The 22,061-nt window shown below is 43.2% G+C and overlaps 1 protein-coding gene across 1 annotated transcript in view; it reads right to left on the minus strand.

Moving 5' to 3' along the window:
• LPCAT3 (lysophosphatidylcholine acyltransferase 3) overlaps positions 1–20,502 on the minus strand; it is a 42,136-nt gene extending 21,634 nt beyond the window's left edge. Inside the window, exon 1 of the mRNA XM_055315361.1 lies at positions 20,272–20,502. Within this exon, the coding sequence (XP_055171336.1) occupies positions 20,272–20,422 (151 nt within the window). The 5' untranslated portion in view covers positions 20,423–20,502. The remainder of the gene's footprint in view (positions 1–20,271) is intronic.
• Positions 20,503–22,061: the final 1,559 nt, after the last annotated feature.

Genomic DNA, 22,061 nt, shown 5'->3' on the forward strand with positions numbered 1-22,061 from the left:
GAAAAGATCAATAGGACTGACTGAAACTGGATGTGGGGGATGATGCAAAAGGATACATTGAAGATGAGTGAGCCACTTTGGTGGTCTTTAAGATTTTCACTGGAATAGCCCCTAAAATATGAACAACTCTATATTCCCTGTCATAGTTTTAAGTTGCCATCTATCATTTGTAAGCTTCAACGAGAGCAAATGATGTGTTTTTTTAAATGTCCATTGAAGATGTCCTTTAAGTATACATGGAAAATGTCTGCTGATGGCAGGCTAATCGGCTTGATCAGACTTCCTTTCTGTCTAAAGAGGTCTAAGCTCATCTCTTTAAGTTTCAGTGAACATGCTAATACGTCCCCTCAGAATGACCATCTTATTTCTGAATTCTAGTTTTTAGACAGATAGATACAGTTGCCTTGAGTCTGTCACCTGGATAAAACAAGGGGTGCTCAGCTTATAGAACACTGTATGTTCATTATACTTAATTTTTTTTAATAAGGGGCTGCTCCTCTTTGCATTACTTTCGTGGCATCCTGTGAAATTTTTATACCATGGGGCAACCCACTATGCCTTTTCCCCCTTGTCTAAGGGCTAAAGGGTGACTTAATTTTATTTTTGATTTTTTCAAAAAGATTCTATTTATTTATTCATGAGAGACACAGAAAGAGAGGTAGAGGGAGAAGCAGGCCCCCTGCAGGGAGCCCAATGTGGGACTTGATCCCAAGACCCCAGAATCATGACTTGAGCTAAAGGCAGATGCTCAACCACTGAGCCACCCAGGTGTCCCTAAAGAATGATTTTAAGGTAATTGGGAAAGGAGATCTTTTGGAGCAGACAGTCTCAAGCATATCCGCTTTAAACAAGAGTACACCTGGAAGCTGAAAATCAGGAAATAAATTTGTTATCCATGCTCATGTATTCCCTGGAGAAAGTGTCTGTGTACCCCTAGAATACGTGTACCCCAACATGAAGACCCCTGGCCTTGAGGTCTCCCTTGTCAGAGGTTAGAAAGAAGGGGGTGCCACTGACAGGGACACAAAGACTAGAGGGGAGTTGCTGGCTCTGGCAGGTGCTGCTGCTAGGGAGAGCTGAAGCCAGGAAAAAAGATAAGCTCTCCAGGGGACAGGCCACAAAAGAAGGGCAGCCCCAGGGCTGAGTCTTGGAAAATGCCTGTAATTTAAGGGAGTGCAAGTAAAAGAAACTGAGATAAAGCAGGAAAATAAGGGGACACCTGGGTGGCTCAGTGGTTGAGCATCTGCCTTTGGCTCAGGTCATGATCCCAGGGTCCAGGGATAGAATCCCACATTGGGTTCCCCGCAGCAAGCCTGATTCTTCCTCTGCCTATGTCTCTCCCTGACTCTATCTCTCATGAATAAATAAATAAAATCTTAAAAAAAAAAACACAGGAAAATAAGGAGGTAAATCAGGAGAGTGTACATGTGAGAAAGGAAGCAGAGTATTTCAGTAGGAAAGGAATTTAATTACATCAGACCTTACAGAGCCCAAGGAGGGTGAGGAAGAGGGCAAGGTCACTGAATTCCTAGTGACATCACTAGGACCTGCAATGGCAGCAGCACGGGGGGACGGAGAGACCAGGAGACGGAGGCCAGGTAAGAAGGCAGTGAACAGATAAAGAGGAAATGCAGACGGGATATGAAGACTCCCTGGGTGAGAAGTTTGGCAGGAAAGGACAGTTGGCCAGAGAGCTTGGCCACTGAGTGAAGGTGAACAATTTCTCACACAGAGACGTCTCGTCCACATATGTTTTATGGGAGAAGAAAGTAGTAGAGCAGAAAGGAGACTGTGTATGCCATAGGAGGAAGGATTTACCTTAGAAAGGAGGAAAACCCCTGACTCTTCCCCTGAGACTGGAGGGCAAGGTGAGGAGACTGGCACAGAAACATGGAAGGCAGAGGACAAAGCTCCTGGAAAGAGTCTTCATCTCCTAAGTGAAAGGGGTGATGGGAGTCATTCTTGGGGAGAACAGAGTGAAGGAGAAGCATAGTGTGACAGGGGTGGGGACTTGTGGGGAAACAGCCTATCCCCAGGGCATCCATCAATGAGATGATCCTCCTTCTCTGACGTTACTGAAAATAGCAGTGGGCAATTCCTCAGCTATGAAATGTTTTTCTTTTCTTTTCTTTTTTTTTAAAGGTTTTATTTATTTATTCATGAGAGCCACAGAGAGAGGCAGAGGCATAGGCAGAGGGAGAAGCAGGTTCCCTGTAGGGAGCCTGATGTGGGACTCGATCCCAGGACCCTGGGATCATGACCTGAGCCCAAGGCAGATGCTCAACCACTGAGCCACCCAGGCGCCCCTATGAAATGTTTTTCTTTCTTCAGAAGTTGGCAATTCTATGGGAATGTGGCAGAGAGCTCTGACTTTTGATTTAAAGCATTGCTGCCAGTTTACATCTATCATTGTCTGAACACGAGCTGCTCCAGTAGGGGAGCCTGATGGAGGCTGCAAGACAAACCCGTGGCACATCTGCATTATGAGAAGTTTTGCACAAAGGATTCCAAGCAACCTAACTGGTAAGTAACTTCATTGTATTAAAACAAATAAAGCATACACATCAGAATGCACAGTTGCCCTGTATTTTAAAGACACAATGTGAGACTTCAATGACATTTCTGTTTGTGCACAGACACTGTATGGTAAGGACCCCAAGCCTGAGAGCACACATTTATTTAGTTTTCCACCACGGTCTGCAGGGAACTCTCTGTGAGAAAACTGTGAAGCTCGGCTTGAAATCCATGCTTTTATATCCTTTTTTTCCAGATCCAGAGGAAGGTGTCCCTCTCTCTGCTTTAAACATCTTCTCCTCCCTCCCAGGGTCCCAATCCTCAGAATCTTATCCATCCTAGTCTTCCCCGGGAACTTCCTTTTGGGTCTTTCTTGCTAGCTTTCTTATTCTTTCCTTCTCAACAATAACAAGTTACTATTGTCACTAACGCCAGTTAATACCAACAAACCTTTACTGAATTCTTACTCATGCACAGTCACGCACTGAGTTCCGTACTTGACACACATTAACTCCCTTAATCCCCATAACTATTTGAAGTAAGGAATAATATTATTGTTTTCATTGTCTGAATAAGCAAACACATCAAAGCTATTAGCTCCTTGGTCTGTGCTGATCAGTGAGTAATTGATGCAGGTAGATGCTAAGCTCCGGGTCTCACTTCTAGCTCTAGCTTGTGATCTCCTTTACCTTCAAACAGCACAGGCTCTCCCTTCTAGGTCTCCTCACCCAACCTGTGTCCCTTTGCTGCTGCTTCTAGCTACTGTTCAATTTCACTTACTCCTGTCGTCAATCTCATAAAATCATGGCCTAACTTATCCTCTATTTCTTGCCTACCCGTTTCTTTATCAGCCTGTTTACTGACAAGATTATGGCAACTCTTTGCTTTTGGGCAATATTGAAAGGATCTATTAAATTTCATTTAAATTTTCCCAAGGACCACAGACCAGAATATAAAATAGGACTGCTTTGGAACCTGGCTTACTTGCAGTTTATTTTTTATTTTTTTTTTGCAGTTAATTTTTATCTATTATTTTCACGTTAATTTTATCGTTATTACTTCAGCTATGAAGATCTGCCATTCAATTCTTTTTCCGCCAAAGTGGAAATTCCTTGTGCTAAACAACCAGGCAGAGAAAAGAAGACATAGAAATAGGAAGGACATTGCTTGCCACTGCCTATTCAAGCGATCAGGAACTGATTAGGCACTTATGTAGAGGTACTGATCACTCTGTCAGCTGGAAGCACACTTACAAATTAGGGACATTTTAGGTGAGGAGGAAGCTCTCATCTTTGGAATTTGTTCAGAACTGGTCCTTTGTTTCTCTTTACCAGATTAAGTTTGTTGATAGTAAGGGCAAGGCGCCAACACACCTTCCATCCTCTGATAATCCTGTATAGCTCAGGCTGAGTCATAGATATAGATTTCCAGGATCTGAAGAAATCTCAGAAATCACTGACTCCCAAGCCTTCACTAGATAAGAAATGAAGTCAGGGTGCTCAGTCAGTTGAGCATCTGTTTTTGGCTCAGGTCATGATCTCTGGGTCCTGGGATCGAGCCCCACATCAGGCTCTCTGCTCAGCAGGGAGTCTGCTTCTTCCTCTCTATGTGATCTCTCTCACTCTTGCTCTCAAATAAATAAAATCTTTAAACAAGATACATAAGAAATGAAGGCCTAAAAGGGATAGAGGGCATGCTCAAGGTTAACAGAGCACAGCTCAAATTAGAATCCACATCACTTGATTTCCATTCTGATCTTCTTGCCACATGCCTTGGCACTTGTCAATGACCTACAAGGGAATCACTAGTAACTAGCTGTGTGCTTTTAAAGCTACAGCTGTATTATTCTGATTTCTCAGCAACAATCTATATTTAAGCATCTGTTTGCAGATGCATGCACACTCACAATTGTTCATCTTCCTATCTAAAAACAATTAAAAACTACATTTCCTCCCCAAAGATTTATTTATTTGAGAGAGAGAGAGAGAGAGAGAGAGAGCAAGGGAGGAGCAGAGGGAGAACGAGACAAGCAGACTTCCCGTTGGGTGGGAAGCCAGATGGGTGGGATGCGGGGCTTGATCCCAGGACCCGGAGACCGTGACCTGTGCCGAAATCAAGACCGGATGCTCAACTGACTGAGCCATCCAGTTGCCCCCCAAACTACATTTTAATATTAAATCTAGGTGCTCTCCTGTACTCTCTTCATTAATCTAATTCTTGGGGACTCCCCATCCCTATCCTCATGCAGTGCAGTAAGAATATAGCAGTTCCTTTCTGAAAGTTTCCTCCCCCTGAGTGTCTCAAACATTTTGTCAACTCTGATCCAGGATTCAAGAAAACAGGGACAAGTGATCAAAATGTCCTGGGGATAGAATAATAGAGGGGATATTTCAAAGGTAAACTAGTGGAATGGCTGTTACTTGTGAGAAAGAAAAAGAGTTTGCTAAGAAGGTTAAGAAATATTAGTTTTTTAGTCACTTGACCCAACCAAATCACCTTGAACCCAAGCTGCCCAAAGCCCTACCAAAAGTAATTCTTTAATGGTTCCATTTACGCCAAATGCTCCTAGTAATAAGCAAGGCCATCTCAAGTTTAGTGCTACTCGCTCATGGACACACGTTGGCTAACTGGTAAAACCTGCTATGGGGCACCTGGGTGTCTCAGTGGTTGAGTGTCTGCCTTAGGCTCAGGTTGTGATCCCGGGGTCCTGGGATCAAGTCCCGTATTGAGTCTGTATCGAGTCCCTGCAGGGAGCCTGCTTCTCCCTCTGCCTATGTCTCTGCCTCTTTCTCTGTGTCTCTCATGAATAAATAAAATCTTTAAAAAAAAAAGTAAAACCTGCTATGAGAGCTGATAAATTATGATACAACACAAGACTGACTTGGATGTTATCAATGCTGCTTTTTGTCATGCCACAAGGAGTTAGACACGCACAGGTTCTCACTAGCTTCTTAGTCTGGGAGTTAGCTATCCATCATGGCAAGCCCTACCGAGCGTTTCAAGTCTGATTGGATGGCAGAAGAGACATCAAGTGCATTAGCCATACATCTGAGCATCTGGTTATGGTATTTTTCTTTACTACTAGTTTGTTTGAATGGTCAGTTTGTTACTTTAGATAGCGGTTTTTCCCTAAAACTTATTCTACAAAAATTTAAACTGAAAGAATGTTAATGCTAAAAGAGACTGTTGACTGGCATTTCTCCATTTTAGTTAAACAGGGAAAACAGCTGTTCAAGACTGACCTTGAGGCACTTTAAGACACCAAAATGCCTTAACTAGCAAAGATGAAATGACACCCCCGTTGCCTGTATTCAGTGCATTTTATCACATTTTAAAATTCTTTGTAAATTAATAAACCACATGGTGGCAACTTCCAGCCAGATTATCTGATCAACTAGAATATCCCTGGACTCAGGGGTTAAGAGTCATCTAGTTGAGAAATTCAGCTCTGCAGCTTAGGTGAATAGATAGGCCCTTTGTATCTCAATGTCTTCATCTGTGAACTCGGCAAAGTGCCAGCCATATCTGCAGGCTGTTGTACAGATTAAAAGAGAAAATATCTGTAAAAGTATCATACATGGACACCCTTGAGGCAACTTTAAGAATATTTATGTATGGGTAAATATTTTATATAAGCATATCTATGCCTAACTTAGAGTATTCTTTTAACTGGTATGGCCTCTATCCACCTCATTATAATTTAACTAAATTAAACCTCTAGCAAGTTTCAAAAATAAAGGTTTGTGAATTGCACCTGGCACTCCCAGGAAGAGGCCCACTGGCCATGAGGCCAATAAAGCTTCAGTTTCAAGGCCTTCCTTTGCAGAGGCCCTTTTTAAGTCCCTGGGGAGGGTAGAGCGGTGGTGGAGGTAGGAGCTAACATGTTCACATGGTCATAAGTATTTGTGAAACTTTATAAGCTATTTTTGTAGCCTTTTTCTTAAAAAAGGTCCCCAAGATTAGAAAAACTTCAGGTCTCCCAAATCTTGGATTAAAAAAAAAAATCAGCCACTACAACAAAACTTGGCACAGGTCAGAAAATACTCTACTCCCAGAATCCTGTGTTTTGGGCTTCATCTGAGGTCTTCCAAATGACAGGCATATTCCCCACATAAGTTCTGGTGGGGGTTTGGGGTGGGGTAGGGCATTTGGCATAAGTGGGATCCTGGCTCCATGGCTGCATAGGCCTGAGGAGGCATGAGGCCGAGAAGGCTGTGACAGGATTGTGACTGGTAGAAGAGCCAGCTGGGATGCGGGATGCAAGGGTGGTATGTGGGAAGCAAATCTGGAAAAGAAGTTTGAGATACATTGTCACCTCTCGGTGAGTATGTGGAGTAAGGGAGTGTCCTGCTCCCTACAACCCCTCTTCCTTGTTCATTAACAGTCTGATTTGCAGTGGTTAAAATGGGAGGGGGCCATGAGATGAGGGGTGGGGGTGAAGTATCCAGTATTTCGTTTGCTAAAGCTGTGTATTTCAGACAGCAGAGGCATCTGTTCAAGTCCAGGAGAGGACAGGATTATAGAAATCATTCAGCATAGATGTTTATCACCTGGGAAGACAGGCCCTTTACAGGCACAGTGAGTAGCAGTGGGCTGGCTGGGCTCCCACAGACCAACCCCCCTTCCCTGCTCTCTGACAGGTCGCCCCTCCTCTTGCCTCTTCTTTTCTTTTCTTTCCTTTCTGTTACTGTTTTTTCCTCTTCCTTCCCTTGTATAGACCTGAAATGTATTATCCCTTGTTGTTTGTTTATTTAAGATTTTATTTATTTATTCATGAGAGACACACAGAGAGAGGCAGAGACATAGGCAGAGGGAGAAGCAGGCTCCCTGTAGGGAGCCAGATGAAGGACTCAATTCCCAGACCCAGGATCACACCATGAGCCAAAGGCAGATGCTCAATCAGTGAGCCACCCAGATGTCCCAATCCCTCGTTTTTTAAAAAACTATTTTATTTGAGACACAGAGAGAGAGTGAGAGAGAACTTGAGTGAGCAGGGAGAAGGAGCAGAGGGAGAAACAGCCTCCCTGCTGAGTAGGGAGCCCGATGACACTGGGATCATGACCCAAGCCAAAATCAACAGTCAGATGCTTAACCGAGCCAGCCAGTTGCTCCTAATCCCCTATTTTTAATGCTTTCTGGATTTTACATGTTATGGGTTCACTCTCAAAAATATCTAACTAGCACGAAGTAACCTGGGTTTTTCCCCTCTTTTAATTTATGGCACTGGTTTTCAGTGGAGAAATGGCCCGTTGGCTCCTGTTGTGACTTGATCTGGCCTAGGGTTGCCCAAGGGTTGTCCCATTGCACCTGTCAAGTGGCTAATTAGCTGCTTTTTCTCCAACGCTCCCAAATACTTGTCATGAGAATTTCTCTCTTGTTTTTGGAGTTGCCTAATCTAATCTTTGTAAATACAAACAAGGTAGGTGAAACTTTTTTCTCAGCAGGCATTTCAGCAAATGAAACAATAAGCTCTTTCTCACAGCCAAGACTCTTAACAAGAGGAAAGATAACAGCATTACACCCTGTAATTGTCCTCATGAATCTAAATAGGTGTAATTGTTGGGTTCTCTCTCTACCTGAGATCATACACAGTCCCTCTTTGGTTTTTTTTTTTTTTTTTAAGTGTAGAATTCAGGGAATTTTAGTGTATTCACAGTGTTGTGCAACCATGACCATTGTCTAATGCCAGAACATTTACATTAGCTGGGACAAGAAACCCCACACCTTTAGCAGTCACTTCCAATTCAATCTTCCTCTCATCCCCTGGAAATCACCAATCTACATCCATCTATTCTGGGCATTTTATATAAATAGAATCATACCAAATGTGGCTATTTCTTAGCATAATATTAACATAACGAAAGCATTACTGTAATATTTTCAAGGCTCATCCATGCTGTAGCAGGTAGCAGCACTTCATCCCTTTGGCTATAGAATATTCCAATGTATAACATTTTGTTTATTCATTCATCTGTTGGTGGACAAAGGGGTGTTTTCACTTTTTGGCCATTATAATAATGCTATGAACATTTGTGTACAAGTTTTTGTGTGAACGCATGCTTTCAGTTCTCTTGAGTATATAACTAGGGGTGGAATTACTATGTCATTACTGTAACTGTTTAACTTTGAGAAACTGCTAAACGGTTTTCCATGGTGGCTGCACTGTTTTACGTTCCCATCAGCAATCCATGTCCTAACACTTCCTGATTCCATTTTTAAAAAAATATTTATTTATTTATTCATGATAGACACAGGCAGAGGGAGAAGCAGCCTCCATGCCGGGAGTCCGACGCGGGACTCGTCCCGGGACTCCAGGATCACGTCCTGGGCCAAAGGCTGAGCCACCCAGAGATCCCCCCCTGATTCCATTTTTAAAATTATTATAGCCATACCAGCGAGTGTGAAGTAGTATGTCACTGTGATTTTAATTTGCATTTTCTTAATGACTAATGAGCATTTTTCTATATGCTTATTGGCCATTTGTTTGTCTTGCTTAGACATCTATTCATACCCTTTTGCCCATTTTTAAATTGAGTTATTTGCCTTTTATTATTGAGTTATAAGAGTTCTTGATATAGTCTGGATACTAGATCCTTATCAGATATGTGGTTTACAAATATCTTTTTTTAAATAATTAAAAAATTATTTATTCATGAGAGAGAGAGAGAGAGAGAGGCAGAGACACAGGCAGAGGGAGAAGCAGGCTACATGCAGGGAGCCGGACGTGGGACTCTATCTCAGGTCTCCAGGATCACGCTCTGGGCTGAAGGCGGCGCTAAACCGCTGAGCCACCCGGGCTGCCCGGTTTACAAATACTTTTATATTCTGTGGGTTATCTTTTCATTTTCTTGATAGTATCCTTTGATGTACAAAAGTTGGAAATTATCTACTTCTTTATCAGCATCTCAATATTACTTGAAGATTTGGGAAGAATTTAAAAAACATTTAAAAATTATATATTTTATTTTTTTAAAGTAGGTTCCACATCCAGCATGGGGCCCAATGCGGGCTTGAACTTATGACCCTGAGATCAAGACCTGAGCTGAGATCAAGAGTCAAATGCTTTACCAAAGGAGCCAACTAGGCACCCCTAAAAAATTATATTTATTTATTTATTTTTTTTAACTTTTTTTTTTTTTATTTATTTATGATAGTCGCAGAGAGAGAGAGAGAGGCAGAGACACAGGCAGCGGGAGAAGCAGGCTCCATGCACCGGGAGCCCGACGTGGGATTCGATCCCGGGTCTCCAGGATCGCGCCCTGGGCCAAAGGCAGGCGCTAAACCGCTGCACCACCCAGGGATCCCAAAAATTATATTTATTAAATACTTTATAAAACAAGAGGGTAAGACTTGAAAAATTGGGAGCTTTTGATGATATCATGACCTGAGTCCCCATAATTATGTTAGGTTCTTAGTGTAAATAATATAAATGCATGCCATCTAGTTCCTAGTTTTGCTTTTGTTTACTACTCTGTCATTTGTCATTTTTTCATTTTTTTAAAAAAGATTGTACTTACTTGAGAGAAAAAGAGCATGAGCAGGGGAGAGGGGCTGAGGGAGAAGGACTAGCAAACTCCCTGCTTACTAGGGAGCCTGACGTGGGGCTTGATCTAAGGACCCTGGAACTATGACCTGAGCTGAAGGCAGACTGAGCCACCACACACCTCTCCTTTTTCACTAAAAAAATTATCATTATTTTAAAATAATCTCTACATCCAACATGGGGCTTCAACTCACAAGACCGAGATCAAGAGTTGGATACTTTATTGACTGAGCCAGCCAGGCACCCCTGTTTGTTACTCTTTTGGAAGAACCAATGAAGAATTAAAAAGTGGAGCCAGATTATCCTTTGGCTAGAGGATGAGGATTTCTAGAAGCACTATGGTTCAATGTTTTTTGTCAGGGCCCCAGTATATTTGTACTCGAACTATAATCAATCTTTCCCCATTTTGTTGGAGGTATATGCCTTAGGAGACTTACAGGCACCACTCCAGTTGGCCTCTGTTTGCTGGCTTACAAAGAGAAGTTTCATATTTATGAACACTGATCCAGAGTGGTGTCCAAGTCCATCTGAGTTTAGAATTGCTATCACAGCAGAAATTGGAAACTTTAGGAGCTAGAAGGCATTTACCACGTCTCTGTGGATGCCACTTCTCATTACAGCATACACAAATATACAGTGATCAGAACTTTAACCTAATGGGAGCTCATATCCTCCTCAGATCTGCACATAATATATGCACATGAATCCTTTTCTTTTATAGTGAACTGCCTGCAAAATTACTATCTCACCATTTATAATTTTATGTAGCAGAATGACCATGTAGGCTTTTCTTATGAAAATGCCATAGCAACATGAATACTTGGTACTGAAAAGCATCTTTAATTGACAAAAGCTTTTTATTTTTAATTTAAACTTAGCCTATGCTTACAGTGGGATATTTAAATAGTCAATTTGATGACTTCATGTTGACTATTTGCCCAACCAAAACCTGGGTCTGATAATTTCTGGCTTGATCTTCTACCGGCTTTCTGACAAAATGTCCCTACAGTTAGAAGGCAATGACATTTCTACCCGAAGCCTCTAGTACTAACAATTCTGGTACATATGGTTCTTAGACAGAATACTTCATTCAAGGTGTCCAGAATTTAATGAATCTCACTTTATCTTCAAAGCCAGTGTTTGAATAGAGAGGAACTTGGATTTAAAAACGAGTCCATTTTAAGCCCAAAGGCAATTCTTATCCAGAAATTACTTATCCTTATTTTTAGTGTCTGACTCGCCACCCCCCCTTCTCATTTTGAAAACTGGGAGGAATAAAGATGCATACAACATCTTTTGGGTTGCAGGAATTAGGGTCAGGCTTTGAGGGTCTCTACAGGAACTACTGCTGCTTTATCACAAGAACTCCAAATGGGCCCTAAATCTCCAGGCCCTTACTTCAGCAATTGCTGAAAAATATCCACACACACACACAGCCCTACCTTAAAAACTCTATGCGTGAGGAGGCCAGTTTACTTAGAACAGCTTTCCCTGGCAGCTGCAACTAGGGCGCTTCATTTTTGTTAAAGCTACAAGTTACAGTTTATTAACTATATTCCGAAGTGGGAGACAATAGATGAGGAGAAGGTTGGATGGCTCCAGGTGACCGACACAAGCCAGGAGGGGAAAGATGAAACTAGGAGTCCAACCACCTGATGTGAAAAAAACCAACCCTCCATATTTAACCTTTTCATCAAAAGAGTGAAACAGACGGTGGAGGTAAGAATGTGAGTTAGACAGTAGAGATGACAGTGATATCACTGTAATAATATTAACAGTAAGATTCAGTAAGAATAATAGTATTTGAAGAACAGCAAGCGATATAAGATGACATTTCTTTTTCTTTTTTATTCATTCATTCATTCATTCATTCATTCATTCATTCATTCATGAGAGACACAGAGAGAGGCAGAGATACAGGCAGAGGGAGAAGCAGGCTCTCCGTGGGGAGAGCAAAGACTCAATTCCAGGACCCAGGGATAACCTGAGACACTCAACCACTGAGCCACCCAGGCACCCAGAGAATGGCATTTCTAACAAGTTCTTAGGATGCAAGCCAGGAGATGCTAGGAGGTCCTGGGGCTTCTGGACCCAAGACCAAACTCAGAAAAGGAGGAGATGAGTACTTATTGAGGGAAGGAAGGGAACAATTACTTAACAATGACTTTGGGTCATGCTTGGTCAAATGTTTACATGTCGTAACCTCATTCAGTCCTCACAGGTGCCTAATGATCTTCCCAGTTTGCTCCCCTAACTTTTCCAGAGCAGAGGAGGAGGGATGCATCCTCACCAAGGCTATGCCTGAGCCATTCTCTACAAGGAAGGCATTTCTTTGACGACTTATGCTATTTTTCAAAATTCATGTATATTTCTCACCATTGCCAAATATTGCTGCTTGTTACGAATTAAATCCAATTTAAGTAATTATCAGATAAACTCCTTAACTCTTAACCTCCATCTGTTAGTAAAATTGCCCTTTGGGAACATGAGGAAATGGACGGCTGAAGTTTAATAATTAGACTACAGTGGCACAACTAGTACCTACTTAATCCAAACACAATCTGTGCCTACGCCAGCAGGTGTCTGGAGACAATGCACATCCTATGACCTACTCCATTCTTTCACCCCCGCCTACCTGAAAGGTTGTCAGGTTTCTCTCTATCACTCATTTATGGATTCTCTATTGTTCTAATCAAACAGGACCACTTGCTGTTCTTCAGGTTCTTCTCCCTTTTCCGGATCTCCACATACAGGTTCATTTTTCTTTGCAGCTGGAAAGCTTCCTCTCTCATCTTTACCTTACTAGGATCTTCCATAATCTTTAAGGTCCAGCTGAAATGCCATTTCCTTTTTGAAGACCAATCCCATTTTTGAAAGGCTGCTGCATTGAACACCTCCAGTGAGTTCTGATGGCTGCCCAGACAGAGTTAATGTTAGTGGGTATATAATTATTTTTGCTAGTGTGTGCCTATAGTCTCATGGGCCCAAATTTATATATGCCTCTGCAAATAAATGATTCCATTTGACATTAAAGTTATACTGGCATTCAAAACATGAAGTTTTGTGCAACGTAAGATATTGGAATGCAGATAAAAAAGGGATAAAAAATAAATTTAAAGAAATCGCTAGGGGCAGCTGGGTGGCTCAGTCGATTAAGCAACAGACTCTTGATTTTAGCACAGGTCTTGAACTCAGGGTTGTGAAACTGAGCCCTGCATCAGACTCCACACTAGATGTGGAGCCTGCTTGGGATTCTCTCTCTCTCCCTCTGCTCCATTCCCTACCCTCTCTGAAAAGAAAGAAAGAAAGAAAGAAAGAAAGAAAGAAAGAAAGAAAGAAAGAAGAAAAGAAAAGAAAGGGAGGGAGGGAAGGAAAGAAAGAAAAACAAATCTTCAAACAGAAAGATTTAGACTACAATAAAATCTGTGGCTAAGAATTAGAATAAAGTCTCAAACGTAGAATATATCTAGACTTCTAGAATTGGAAGGAGGCTTTAAAGTTATCTAAGACAACCCCCTTATTTTCTAGTAGTAGAATTTCTGGACCCTGCTTCCTATTATGGTCAGAAGTCCCATTTGTTTAGCTAATGCTGTTTAATTTCCATCTAGCTTGGCTTTGGTCTCTTTATATTGCAATTCCAGTGCTACCTGAAGAGAGCTTTTTGCACTGAATAACAGATTTAGTTCTGAAGGGCCAGACCTGACTTTAGTCCAAAGGGAACTGAGTGCAGGACCTACTTTGATTTTAAAGGTTGTTAACCTTAGTGATGCTAACATGAACCTCTGAGGAAATGAATCCTTACCCCCCTGAGTACAATTTCTTTCTTTCTTTTTTAAAGATTTATGTATTTATTTGAGAGAGAGAAAGAGGAAGGGCAGAAGGAGAGAGAGAATTCTGAAGCAGACTCCCTGATGAACAGGGAGCCCAACATGGGGCTCAATCTCACAACCCTGAGATCATAACCTGAGATGAAATCAAGAGTCAGCCACTTAACTGACTGAGCCCCTCAGGTACCCCCCAAATGCAATTTCTGATAAGTCTAATAGCCAAGCCGCAGTCATGGCCAACACCAGAGGAGAACACACTCATGCTAAGCAGGTGGCCATCTGCTCCATTTGGCCAGCTCCAGCCTTGGATGCTGAGAGGTATTTCATATGCTGATTACATCTTGGTTTAACCACCTAAGTGAAGAGAAGAAGACACCATGGGCATTTACCGTTTCCATCCCTGCATTCTCTTCGCAATCCCAATGTGCTCAACAGCAGGGACTTTAGAGTTGGGTAGAAATGGGTATGACCTCAGACAAGCTACTTAACCTTTGAAGGCCCCCATTTCCTACCTGCACAAGGGTGATGATAACAGCAATTTAATGATCTTATGGGTGACTTAGCAGGTGTAGGTGTTGAGCACTTCAGACAATGTCTGATATGTGCCAAATCCTGCATAAATGTCAACAGTTGTTATTATTGATCAGAGGTGGCAATGTTAACATACTCCATCAACAAGAATTGGGTGCTCTTCTCTCCGTATAAGCTTTACCATGGCATTTCATGCCCTCCCTGATTCAATTATGATAGCAGTACTGACTCCTAAAACCGTATCTGTAGTCTAACTTCTCTCCTGAGCTCGTTTGGGTTTCTCAACTGTTAAGACACCTGGATATGCCTTGGGAACCTAGAACAAATCCAAAACGAGACCATTACCTGGCATCAAACAGTATTTGATGATCCTCCTAATGTCTCTGCATTTGTGAGATATCATTATCTTTCTAGCTATTCAGGCAGAACTTTTTTTGGGTTTGTTTGTTTTTAAACTGCTTATTTATCATCCATTTAATCAGTTGCCAAGTCATTCATTCACATGCTCACTTTGTCAACAAATAGTTCCATAAAGCAGGCACAGTGTTCAACTCTGGGAATACTATGGTGGACAAAACTAACACGCTTTCGGCTCTCATCCTCTCATCCACAAACACAGAATTACCAATTGGAATATACAAGTGGAAGGAAATTTCAGTCTGTACAAGAAAGTGCAACAGGAGACATCATATAAAATGAGAGCCAGAAAAGAACTCTCAGACGAAGTGACAATTTGAACTGAGACCCAAAAGATGAAAGGAGCCTGTCAGGTGACTAATGAATGAAGAACATTCTAGGCAGCTGCATTAGCATGTACAAAGACTCTGAGGTAGGAAAGGGCTTAATACCTTTCTCCAAGGAACTGAAAGAAGGCCACTATGTGGCTAAAAAGTTGTGAACTTGCTTGAGATGAGGCTGGAAGAGCAGGCAGGGGCTTACTGACTGTTCAGAAGCCTTTGAAGAGTTCTGAGCAAGAGAGGCACAGGATTGGACCATTTTGCTTTGGGAGGGGCGAGAACAGAATTAGAGACCAGTTGGGAGGCTATTCGTGTGGTTCTGGTAACAGATGGTCAGCGGTTGTGGTGATGGAGAAAAGGGGACGTATCTGAAACACAATTTAGAAATTTGGAGGTGGTACTGACAGGACTTGGGGACTGCGATATGGGGTGAGAGTGAAAGGGAGGAGGCAAGGCTGATTCTTAGATTTCTGGCATGAGCAGCTATGTAGATGCAAGTGTATGCAGAAGCTACCTTTCAAAAGATTCTGTGTTCTGAAAATATCTCACGCAAGATCCATATTTTCCCCTCTTGGTGTAACCACTTTGCCTCCAAATCAATATAACCATCTGGATCATTGTTCTTTCTCATTGGTTTCCCTACTTCTTGTCTGTGTCTACTTCATATCACCCCATGCTGTGTTATCTTCCTAATACAGCTCTGGTCAAATTATTGCCCTTTCAAATACCTACCTATCACCTACTTACAAACCCTTTGCCTAGGCTTTCCAGGCTCTATGACCTACCTTTCCAGTCTTCCTTTTTTGGGAGTGTGCAGTGGGAGAGGGAGGGAGACTCCCAAGCAGGCTCCATGCCAGAGCAGAACCTGACATGGTGTTCCATCCCAGGACCCTGAGATCATGAACTGAACCAAAATCAAGAGTCGGATGCTCAACTGAGTAAGCCAACCAGGCACCCCTCCAGCCTTATTTCCAGCACTTCTCTATTTAAGTCCTGTTTTAGTCCAAGTAGACTACTTCCTGTTCTTGGCCATGTCATCACACATTCTTACCTCAATGTTTCTGCTCATGCTATTCCTTTAGTCTTACCGTCTAAGTCTGCTGGAACCTTATTCAGCTTTCAAAGTTCATTAAAGGTCCAATCTTTCAGTATCATAAAGTTTTGTAATTCTCTTATGGCACTTAGATTTCTGCTTTGTATTGTGGTTATTAGAGTACTTATCTCATCCCCATTCCCTACCCTCTAACCCTATGGAATACTTTTGAGTGCCTGGCTTGATTACTCATACTGAACCAGTGTACTTGTCCTTGCAGGGTCAAGCAAAGGGTTTAACTCACAGTAGGTACGTTTTATTGAATTTATTTGGAACAATCCATGTTATTGACAAGGGATCAGAAGGCAAACTGAAGACAAAGCACAAGCTGACACCCCTCAAACTCCTCCCACCCTGCCACTCCTGGGTGGGATATGTATGATATTCCTCCAGGAAACTTCCAACTACCTTAAAAAAATTATTTATTTGACAGAGAGAGACAGCAAGCACAAGGAGAGGGAGCTGCAGAGGGAGAGGGAGAAGTAGATTCCTCACTGAGCAGGAAGCTCAATCCCAAGACCCCAGGATTATGACCTGAGCCGAAGACAGATGCTCAACCACTCAACCGACTGAGCCACCCAGGCGCCCCTATTTTGAACTATCTTAAGGCCAATGCTTTGGTAGAGGGAAAAAGTAAACCTTAGCTTGATAATAGTAAGGCCTCCAGTATCCTGAGGTTCTTCTTTAGCATATCCAAGTCCTTTTGGACACCTCCGTTTTTCCTTCCTCCTTGGGACTCCCAAGTATATAATCAGCCAGTGCAGCTCTTTCTGCCCATGGGTCCCATCCCTGTGCTTTCATAAAATCACCTTTTGGCACCAAAGATGTCTCAAGAATTCCTTCTTGGCTGTGGGCTCTGGACCTTTGCAACATTCCAAAACTACAGAATTAAGTATCCTAAGTGATACTTAAGTGATGAGACCCCAGGTGTTCAAGGGGAATTATACATACACATATACCTTTAATGGAGTTTTCTGGCTGTACAAAATAATCCAATGCAACAATCCTCATAAGCGTATCCTTTCCTTGAAGTGCTGGATATTAAAAATTACAGCCTCTAACTCAAGATTTTTCAAACTACTTGTAACCCATTAATAAGTCATGAAATCAACTTAGTGGGTCATTAAGTAATAAGAAAAAGCAAAATAGAAACAAGCTAAACACACAGCTTATTAAGGATGAGTAATGTTCTCTTGAAGCTTTTGTTTCAGATACATATATATACATGTCTGTGTACTGGGTCATGGTTAAAACATATTTCTTGCCATGGGTCCCAGTCACAAAGGTTTGAAAACTACTGCTTTAATGATCTACAGCCTACCCCAAGATCTGTACACAGAACTCAAGTAGGAATAGTAAGATGTTAAGAAATAGCAATGAGACTATCTGATTAAAAGTTATTCATACTTTAGGGGTGCCTGCTTGGCCCAGTTGGTTAAGCATCTGACTTGATTTCAGCTCAGATCAGGATCTCAGGGTTGTGAGATCAAGCCCTGCTCTGCACTGAGCATGAAGTCTGCTTAAAACTCTCTCTCCCTCTTCTTCTGCCCCTTCCCCACTCTTTCCCCATCCCCAATTGCTATCTCTCTAAAAAAAAAAAAAAAAAAAAAGGAAAGAAAAAGAGAAAAAAATCTCTTTTTTAAAACAGGGTATTCATACTTTAAAACATGAATGTCTGATATACCTAGTTCTTTCCTTGGGGTATCCGCATTAAAGTGTCTTTAACCCATATTTATTGTAAATTAGTGGAAAGTGGGTCATAAATCATTATGGACTACAGGCCTTCTTGGTAGAGCTAACAAGGATTTTCTCCAGTATCCCAGTTCCCCAAGACAGCGGGGTTCCTGAACCAGGAACTCCATCCAGTGCTGAAAGGCTACTGGTCTCTAGGTTACAATACACAGAAATGGTAGTACCTTTGTAAGGAAAGCATTTACAACCAGAATGCACTCTTTCCCTCATGCACATGTCAAGCTTATCAATTTATGTTGACATGTACATATTTAATCCATACCTAGAAAACACAACCCTGTATATCTACACGTAAGAGCTATGCCTCATCTGAGGCAACGTGAGCCCCAAGCCCATCTAAACATGAGAAATACTGAGTTAACTGAAGGCAACAGCACGTGGGAGTTAGGAAGGAGGGATCTGGAAAATGGTAGAGTGTCAAAGGGACTTGGGAGTGCAGTAGGTGTATTGCACAAAGTGTTTATCACTTGATGACGGATCATAATGGGAGAAGGAGAGTAGAGGGGAAAGATATGGAGAAACAATTCCCCAGTATCCCCCATGATAGTACGGAGCAGTAGCTCCCCAGGAGTAAACAGGCAGTATTTGATGATGTCAGCACAAAAAGGACACATTCCAAGTCCTAATTTCAGCCCTAGCTCCATTTAACAGGTTGCCCCTAATAATTTGTTGCTACTTGTGTTATGTTTTCAATTTATAGTTGAGAAATCAACAGTGAGCTTCCAAACTAATGAATGTAAACACTCTTAATTGCCAATTACAACCCCAACAAATAACTGGGTGAGAAACAAGGCTCAAGGAGAAGTTCAAAGCTGCTGTGGTGCGAAGAAGATTAGGGGTGTTGATAAATCTGGGTTAGATCTGAGAGAGACTGAGGTGACTTTCGCCTCGAAAATTTTACAGTTCTACAAGGGAGGGAAAAAGTGACTAGGTGGAAGAAAGGAAGATCAGCTTGGTTTTATATGTAAAAGGCAAGTAACAATTCTATTAGCTGCTAAGGTTATTTAAATATAAAATAATGCCTCACATTATCTAGACCTACTTAAACACCCTTCAGTGATATTATATACCAATGTCTCTACTGACTACTGGGTACATTCCAAACTTCCTTCTGGCATTCAAGACGTTCCACATCTGCCCAACTTTTATCTCTAACTTTTAATGACTCTGATCTCTAATCTGCTTTTGTTCTAGTCCTATTTGCTTTCCCCACCCCTACTCTCCTAGCTAAAGTCCCATAACCTTCATAAAACCTTCCAACTATTCAAATATTTATGCATCAGATCTTGACCTTTGAATTCCTATAGGACTTTGCAAGCTATCCTGTTAGGTAGGCATTACTGTCCTTTCATAGATAAGCAAATCAAGGCGCAGAGAGGTTAAATGACTTGCTCAGAGTCTCACAGTTTGCAAGCAGCAGCAGGGGTGGGTCTTCCCTTGCTTGCCCTCCAAGTCTACACTTCTTTTTCTTTTCCTCATTGGGCCATGCTACTTCCCTATATTAAAAAAACCATGGAGGAAGGATGCAGTAAAAAAAAGCCTATAAAGCAGTTATAATACAGCTTGTTGTGACATAAAGTCAGACACAGCACATCCTTTGAACCATATGGGTAATAAACGCTTGGAGTAGCATAGTTTTTAAGGGAGCTGTCAATCCAGTTTCCCAAGCGCAGCGTTAAAATGATATCCCAGGGTAAATGACAGGTGAGAGGTTAAGGGAGGGGGGAAGCAATATGGTATCAGGGGAAATATTAGAAACAGGACAGAAAAGAGAAGAAAGTGTAATATAAGCTGGCAATGCAGAAAAAGACTCCGAATATGGAAGTATAGGATACGGGGTAGGGACCCACAGGGTAATTACCTAAGTTAGGGAGCCTATGCCTACCGACAAGAAGCGCGCATGTGTGAGAGTTGATATTAATAACAGACAGCAGTACACATGGACAGAGTAGAACTCAAGAGAGAGACAAATAAGGACAGGTCGCGGGGACACGGGGTAGATCACGGCAGGATGAGACGGTGGTGGCGCCAAATAAGGGGCCAGAAGGGTACAGCGGGGGTCGAGGAGGAAGGTAAAGAGGTTCAGAGGGCACGGCGCCCCCAGACTCGAGGAAAGGCTTGTCTTCCTCTCGATAGCTGGTTGGCGTGATTTAGGATTCACACCCGCGCCTCCACCGAGCCTCCCTCGGTGGCTCCGGAAAGTGAGGGAGGGGGTCACGTCCCCATTCCCCGGGGACTCTGCGAGGGGGCGGAGCGAGGCAGGAGGGTCCTTACCCATAAAGATGGAGATGATGAGCCGCAGCGCCTGTTCCGACGCGCCCAGGGACGTCGCCAACTTGTTAAGGCTCAGCTCGTCGAACCCCCACCGCAGCACCCTCGCCAGCTCTGCCACCGTTCCCAGGTCCCCCTCAGCTGCGGACGCCATCTTAGCTCCGGGCGTCCCCCAGGGACCCCCCAGCTCCGCGCGCCCCGAATGTGGGCACAAGGCTGTAGCTTCACCCCCAATTCCGGCCCGGAGCCCGCCCACGGCGTGCGCATTGGCTGCGGGCCCGCCCAGCGGCTCCGGGCTCCTCCGGCTATTGGTCGGTCCGGGCAGGGGGCGGGGCCTAACGCAGCAAGGTAGACAGAGGGCGGGTCTGAACGTTTGTAAAGCAAAGGTGACTCCCGCCGAGAATGAACGCGGGGCAGGCCGGGGGCGGGGCTTGGAATCGGGAACTGGAGTTGCGATTGGAAAAGTCTAAACCCGGCGGCGAGGTGATTGTACAACTCGGTTCTAACTGCTTGGGGGAGGAGTCGGTGAGGGCGAGTGTCCGGCCGGCTCGTGCGCTGCCTCTCTATTGGCTGAGGCGGGAGCAGGCGAGAGTCGGGGCGGGCGGGGGGGGCCGTCACCCGAGCGCGAGGTTACTCTCGGTCGCCGGCGCGCCGGGGTTACTGGGGCATGTAACGGAGAGGGCGGGAATTCCTGGAGCGGCTTCGCGAGCGCCTCCTAACGGCACCTCCGGGCCGTTCTCAAACCGTTAGGTGCGCCGCCTTCACCCCGCAAGGGTCTGGGGGGAGCCCAGCACCCCAGAACACTGCTCCTTTTATTTCATGCATTCCCTTTCACGTAATTTCTTATATTAAACCCTTACCCTCTTCCGAGAGGCGGGGAAACTGAGGTATGCCGATTTAGTCCTTTTTAGTTTCTTTTAAAATAATTTGTCACTAAGTAATACGGGCTCATGGTCAAGGTTCAAACAGTTTAAACTTTTTTTTTTAAATTTTTTATTTACTTATGATAGTCACAGAGAGAGAGAGAGGCAGAGACACAGGCAGAGGGAGAAGCAGGCTCCATGCACCGGGAGCCCGATGTGGGATTCGATCCCGGGTCTCCAGGATCGCGCTCCAGGCCAAAGGCAGGCGCCAAACCGCTGCGCCACCCAGGGATCCCAGGTTCAAACAGTTTAAATAAATAACTCTTAAAATAAGAGTTCTTTCTTGCCACCCTGCTTCCCCATTCTTCCTAACGTAACCACTGTTTGGATTGCGCTAACAAAGATGTGTTGAGCACTTTTTGCTAAGTGTGCCTGGGACTGTGCTGTCCTCTGGGGAATATAATGATGAGCCCAAAGCTATGGAGTGGGGGATGATGCACAGTCATAATAGTGTTAACGCATGTGTAATTGAAAGCAAAAGTAAGTGCTCTGAAGGAAAGGAGCAAGGTTCTATGAGAGTACGTAACAAAAGAACACTGAGTTTCTTGTAATAACTGGAATTTGTGGAACGTTCTTGTGCAATTATGGCGTATACTTCTGTAGCACCTTGCGCATCATAAAGCACTTATATCCATATTATCGCATTTAATTTGGCTGTGAAACAGGATTTGTTTTTTTTTTTTTTTAATTTTGATGTCCTCTTATAGGCAGAAGCTTGGAGAAATTAAGGAACTTACTAAGTTCCTTTGCCAGTAAGTGGTAGAGACTGAATTTAAAGTTAAGTCTGTTAAATTTGGGACGCCTGAGTGGCTCAGCGGTTTAGCCTCAGCCTTCAGCTCAGGGCGTGATCCCTGGGTCCTGGGATGGAGT

This window comes from Nyctereutes procyonoides, unplaced genomic scaffold (assembly GCF_905146905.1).
Source record: "Nyctereutes procyonoides isolate TBG_1078 unplaced genomic scaffold, NYPRO_anot_genome, whole genome shotgun sequence".
NCBI lineage: Eukaryota > Metazoa > Chordata > Mammalia > Carnivora > Canidae > Nyctereutes > Nyctereutes procyonoides.